Source organism: Myotis davidii, unplaced genomic scaffold, assembly GCF_000327345.1.
Source record: "Myotis davidii unplaced genomic scaffold, ASM32734v1 scaffold2356, whole genome shotgun sequence".
In the NCBI taxonomy this organism is placed as follows: domain Eukaryota; kingdom Metazoa; phylum Chordata; class Mammalia; order Chiroptera; family Vespertilionidae; genus Myotis; species Myotis davidii.
The window spans coordinates 21,907-28,478 of record NW_006287687.1 but is presented as its reverse complement, the minus strand read 5'-3'; the positions used below and the strand labels follow the sequence as shown (position 1 = coordinate 28,478).

The window sequence follows — 6,572 nt, the reverse complement described above, 5'->3', positions numbered from 1 at the left end:
CCTGCTTCTCTATGGCTGCCTGCCTGGCAGTAAATCTCAAATATCCCTGAGAAAGAAAGAAAGAGAAAATCCTGAATCAGAATACCCCTGTGAAGTTCCGGGGATTCCCTGCCTCTCTCTAGGCATACTGCAGAGAATGGGTAGATTCAGATAAGATTAATCTATGCATTACATAAAAAATTATTACAAGTGTATTGAGAGCAATGAGCACAGAGATTAAGAGTTCTAGGTCCAAATCTACACTGTCTGGATTTAAAGCACTGGTTGGTGTTACTAAGTGGTTAGAGCGATGGCCTACACACCGGAGGGTTGTGGGTTTGATTCAGGTCAAGGGCACATACCTAGGTTGCAGGTTTTATCCCTGTCCCCAGTCTGGGTGCATGTGGGAGGCAATCAATTGATGTATCCCTTTCTGCCCTTTTTCTCTTCCCTTCCCCCTCTCTCCCACTCTCTCCTCCACTGAGGAAAAAAAAAAAAACGAAACTAAACTCTGCCACTAGGATGACCACTTTCTCCCTGTTTACCCAGGGCTTTCTGAGTTTTAGCTCTAAAAGTCTCATATCCCTGGAAACTCCTCAGTTCTTAGCAAACTAGGATGTTTGGTCACTTTACCTGACACATTAGCTATATAAGCTTGAGGCAATTTTTAAGCTTCTGTATGTTTCAGTTCTCTTGTGGTAAAATGGGTATAATTTTAGTGACTTCATTGGGTTGTTAGAGAATTAAACAAAATAGTATGTATACGTTGTTCAGCACAGTATATAGTGAACATTCAATAAGTGAAGCTATAAAAAAGTAAATAAAGCTGTAATAATTATTATTCCAAGGAAGGCATTGACCAACTACTTGTCTACCTTTTCTACCAAGTAGCAAAGAAATAAAGATGGGCTTAAATAGATATATAAAAAATGAACTTCTTTCTTAGTGAAATAAATCAGATGGAAAGGATAAGAACCATACAATTTCATTCTTATCCTAATATATAAAAAGCCAGGGGCTGTCACAACCAAAACAACCAGACAGATGACCAAACAGTAGGCTGCGTGGGGCGACAAGGCAAGCAGGGAGGTTAGTGAGGGATGACCAAACAACTGAACAGCAGGCTGTGTGGGGCGACCAGGCTGGCAGGGGGGGCAGTTGAGGGTGTCGGGGGGTGGGGGGGCAGTTAAGGGCGATCAGGCAGGCAGGCAGGTGAGCAGTTAGGAGACAGCAGTCCTGGATTGTGAGAGAGATGTCCAACTGCTGGTTTAGGGATCAGGCTTAAACTGGCAGTTGGACATTCCCAGAGGGGTTCCGGATTAGAGAGGATGTAGGCTGGGCTGAGGGGGACCCCCCTTCCCATGCATAAATTTTGTGCACTGGGCCTCTAGTGTTATATATAAAACAAAAAGCAACAAACAAACTCATAGACACAGACAACATTATTGTGGTTATTAGAGGGGAAGGGAGATAGACAGAAGATGAAGAGGATACAGGGGGGTTAAATATATGGTGACAGAGGGAGACTAGACTCTGGGTGGTGAGCACACAATGTATGAAGATGTATTATAAGGTATTACACCTGAAACTTATGTAATGTAATTAACCATGTTACTTACACCCATAAATATAATTGAAATAAAAGGAACTTCTTGATCACAAGGATACATACACCAGAGATTTGAAATGGCCTTTCCTAGGTATTTACAATGAAATATTTGATATAAATCTTATGTGTCTAAGTTGTGGAAATGCCTGAACCTGATTTCAAGTTCCAGGTTTCTATGTCACGGACACTAAGGCTCACAGAGTGTTAAACAGAAGAAGCTAACTTTCTTAGAATGATTTTTCATCATTTCCTTGTTGCCCATTGCCTATCTTATCACTACAAACTCTTTTTCCTGACTTGTAAGGGCCTCTGTGAGCTGGTTTCAAACTATAAACCCATCCCACTTCCCATTCTGTTCCAAATTCAACCAGGACTCCAACTAAGTCAGTCCCTGACTTCCCCTCTCACATATCTTGTTCCTTTGTTGGAATTTTCACTTATGTTGTTACTCCCTTTCTAGAGTGCATCTACCTAAATGACTAATAAATATCTCTGAGAGCTCACTTATTCCCTAAGAATAAATTCATCATTCATGTCTTCCAGGAAGCCCTTCATGGCTATTCTGGCCCACACTGACCTCTATGTCATTGGTCTTTCTACTCTTGACATTTTTTCCATCTAAACCACATGATTGAGCACTAAGTGTTCCTCTGTTTTTTCTTTAAGTGTAGTTGATATATAATATTATATTAATTATATTAGTTTCAGGTGTACAACAGAGTGATTTGCCATTTTTACTTACAATTCTATTAATCTATTACTTCTATTAATCTGTCACCATACAGACTTATAATATTATTTAGTATATTTCCTTTCACCTTTTTCACCCATCCTCTGCCATCAGGCATCCATACCTTTGGTTTCTGTTTCTGCAAGTCCGTTTTGTTGTTGTTGTTTTAGATTCCACATAAACAGTCATTTCCACTAGTTTATAGATTCTTCAAAGAAATAATATACTCTTTTTCTTTCCATATATACTCCCAGCTCTTCTACTTCCCTTACTTCTACATCAATACAGCTATTCAATCAGTAAATCCTATCAATTCTTCACCAATATCTTTTCATTTTCACTCTCACTCTCATTTTATATAAAAAATGAACTTCTTGCTTAGTGAAATAAATCAGATGGAAAGGACAAGATCCATACAATTTCATTCTTATGTTAGATATAAAACAAAAAGCAACAAACAAACTCATAGACACAGACAGCATTATGGTGGTTATTAGAGGGGAAGGGAGATAGACAGAAGATGAAGAGGATAAAGTGGGTCAAATATATAGTGACAGAGGGAGACTAGACTATGGGTGACAAGCACACAATGGAGTATGCAGAGGTATTATCAAAGTCAAAGCCACCATCACCTCTCACCTGGACACGGATAGTCTCCCAATTGTCTGCTCTGCTTCTTTTCCTTCCCTCTTCAACAATTCTCCACATAGGATCCAGTATCATCTTTTAACAAATATAATCCAGAGCACATAGCTCCCTTGCTTTAAATGTTCCATTCATACTCAGAATATAATCCAAACTCCTTAAAATGGTCTATAAGGCCCTACAACCATTTTTAAAGCTCTTGCCAACCTCTATGACCTCATGTCATAGCAGTCTTCTCCTAGCTCACTACATTCCAAACATACTGGCCTTCTTTCTGACCCTTAAACAAGCCATGCTTTTTCCCACCTTTGAACATTTGTACTTGCTGGTCTCTCTGGAATGCTCTGCTCAGATATCTTCATATAGCTCCATTCTGCTCATAATTTAGGTCTCAGGGTAAGTATTACATTCTCAAAGAGGCCTTCCCTGAACATACTCTCTAAGGTAATCATTTTATCATATTATTGTATTTTATTTCCTTCATGACATAGATCATAATCTGAAATTATCTTATTATTTTATGCATGCATTTTATGTTTATTTCAGATGTCCTCTCATAGTAAAGATTATGTCTATTTTTTCACCCCTCTTCCCTAGACTTAGCACATGAATGGTGTGCAATAAATGTGTTGAGTGAATAAATGTTTTTTTGCAAAAAAAAAATGTCTGTATACACTGTCCAAAAGTCATACCTCAAGGTTTGGTGTGGAGAAGAAAGTCTGATTATCACTAGAGGGGATGGGAGCAAATAGAAGACATTTTGGGAATGACACATGTGACCTTAGACTAGCACATCATCTGAGTTTTTTTCATATGAACATTGTTGTCCAAGCCACTTCTTTTTTTATTACTCTTCTGCCTTGATGTCTGAGTCTCCTACCTCTTCGACCTATTATTTTATGTCTCCTTACTCTGACTTCTCTTTTCCCTCCTACCTCTTTTTTAAAAAATATATATTTTATTGATTTTTTACAGAGAGGAAGGGAGAGGAATAGAGTCAGAAATATTGATCAGCTGCCTCCTGCACACCCCCCACTGGGGACGTGCCCTTGACCGGAATCAAACCCGGAACCCTCAGTCCGCAGACCAATGCTCCATCCACTGAGCCAAATAGGTTAGGCTCCCTCCTACCTCTTAAATGTGTAATTTTCTCTTAAGTTTTTTTTCCCCTATAACTTTAAATGTGTGTGTACTTGAACTGTGAGAAAACCTACATTGCTCTTTGTAGCCTGGACTTGTCCTCCAAGCTTTACATTTCTGTTCACAAACTACCTACTGTGAAACCTACACCACCTGAATTTCACCAGAAACTTAAAACTCAGCATACCTCAAATGAGTATTTTCCACCAAAATCTTACTACCCTGCTCACGCTTTTCTGTATTTATTCACTTGGTTAATGACATTACATCTAGTGCACAAGCTAGAAACCTCAGACATCCTTTCTTGTTCAGTGCCTCAGCAAATCCTGTCATCTCTCTCAAACCTCCCTTAACTCTGACTCTGCTTACCATCCCTATTGCTTCCACCCATCAGCGGGGTTCTCATCTCTTCTTGCAAGAAGAACTTCCTGTTCTGCCTCCCTTTAAACCTTACTTCTTGGTATTCCTCAGAAGAGCAGCTGTTACAATTTTGCATGAGATTATTCCTCATTGCTTAAAACTATCTTAGCTCTGACTCCCGCCCTCTAAATGACAATATAACCATCTCCATATTCCTAGTTATGTAACAATGAAAAGTACCTCCACACATCTTCAAACAATTTTTAGCATACTGACTTGAGTTGAGAGAAATTGAATCAAATCAGTCTATTCAATATTCTCTCCAGGTAGATGCTGTTTTCAAGCCACTGCCTATATGGTTCATACTGCCTATAATGCCCATCCCTTTATTTGCCTGGTGACAGTTTATTCATCTTAAAAGGTCAGTTTGAATGTCTGCTCTACCAGGAAAGCATCATTTCAAAAGTCATGCAGAATTTGTTATAGCTTCCTGTGTGTTACCATAGCTCTTGACAGATACCATCATCATAGCCTTATGAATATTGCTTACACTAGAGGCCCGGTGCACAAAAATTTGTGCACTCAGGGGTGGGGTCCCTCAGCCAGGCCTGTGACCTCTCACAGTCTGGGACCCCTCAGGGGATGACCACCTGCTGGCTTAGGCCTGCTCCCCAGGGGATTGGGCCTAAGCTAGCAGTCAAACATCCCTTTTATAGCCCAGGAGCCCTCGGGGGATGTCCACTTGCCAGCAGGGAGCAGGCCTAAGCTGCAGTCAGACATCATTAGTGCTGCTGAGGAGGCAGGAGAGGTTCCCGCCACCACCGCTGTATTGGCAGCCATCAACCTGGCTTGTGGCTGAGCAGAGCTCCCCCTGTGGGAGTGCACTGACCACCAGGGGGCAGCTCCTGCATTGAGCATCTGCCCCCTGGTGGTCAGTGTGTGTCATAGTGACCAGTCATTGCCAGTTGTTCTGCTGTGAGGGTCAGTTTGCATATTACCCTTTCATTATATAGGAGTGCCTGGCCAGCCTGGGTGGTTGTTTGCAGGCTGGTCACAGAACCTTTAGATAAAAAAAGCCCCTCACTCAGCCGGTGTGGCTCTATGGTTGAGCATCGACCTATGACCAGGAGGTTCTGGTTCGACTCCTGGTCAGGGCACATGACCGAGTTGCAGCTCGATCCCCAGTGTGGGGTGGGGTGTGCAGGGCAGCTGATCAATGATTCTCTCTCATCATTGATGTTTCTGTCCCTCTGACCCTCTCCCTTCCTCTCTCTGAAATAAATAAAAATATATTTTTAAAATTTTTAAAAATAAAGGAGGGAAATGAAAAAGAAGAAAAGAGAAAGGTCAAGATGGGATCAAATAGATAAAAGAAAAAGAAGGTGAAAAAGCATAGATGAGTAAAAAGAACAAAGACATAAAAAAAGAAAGGATAAAAGAGGAAAAAGAAAAATGAGAGACAAGAGGAAAAAATAGAAAACACATTACTCTATCTTTTTTAAAAATATATGTCTTTGGTTTTTTACAGAGAGGAAGGGAGAGGGATAGAGAGTTAGAAACATCGATGAGAGAGAAACATCAATCAGCTGCCTCCTGCACACCCCCTACTGGGGATGTGCCTGCAACCAAGGTACATGCCCTTGACCAGAATCGAACCTGGGACCTTTCAGTCCACAAGCTGACACTCTATCCACTGAGCCAAACCTGTAAGGGCTACTCTACCCTTTTTATCTGCCACATTTCCTGGATATTAAAGCTCTAGTATCAGTAGTCTGTTGGAAGAGTTGCTGAATATTATGTAGTATGATATTTTTAAATACAACATGTCATTTCTATTAATACTAGAGGCCCGGTGCACAAAAATTTGTGCACTCAGCGGGGGAAGGGGGGTCCCTCAGCCCGGCCTGTGCCCTCTAGCAGTCTGGGACCCCTGGGGAGATAACGACCTGCTGGCTTAGGCCTGCTCCCGAGTGGCAGAGGGCAGGCCCAATCCCTAGGTGCAGCCCCTGGACGGGCTCAGAGCAGGGCCGATTGGGGAGTGGGGGCGCCGCCCCCTGTCATACACAGAGCAGGGTGATTGGGAGGTTGTGATTCCACCCTCAGCCTGAA

At 41.7% G+C, this 6,572-nt stretch overlaps 1 protein-coding gene across 1 annotated transcript in view; it reads right to left on the bottom strand.

Moving 5' to 3' along the window:
• Positions 1 to 6,572, bottom strand: part of HEPH (hephaestin) — a gene marked incomplete at its 5' end in the record, with an annotated part of 76,136 nt that overhangs the window by 56,764 nt on the left and 12,800 nt on the right. Inside the window, one exon of the mRNA XM_015561169.1 lies at positions 6 to 46. Coding sequence (XP_015416655.1) covers positions 6 to 46 — 41 coding nt within the window. The remainder of the gene's footprint in view (positions 1 to 5; positions 47 to 6,572) is intronic.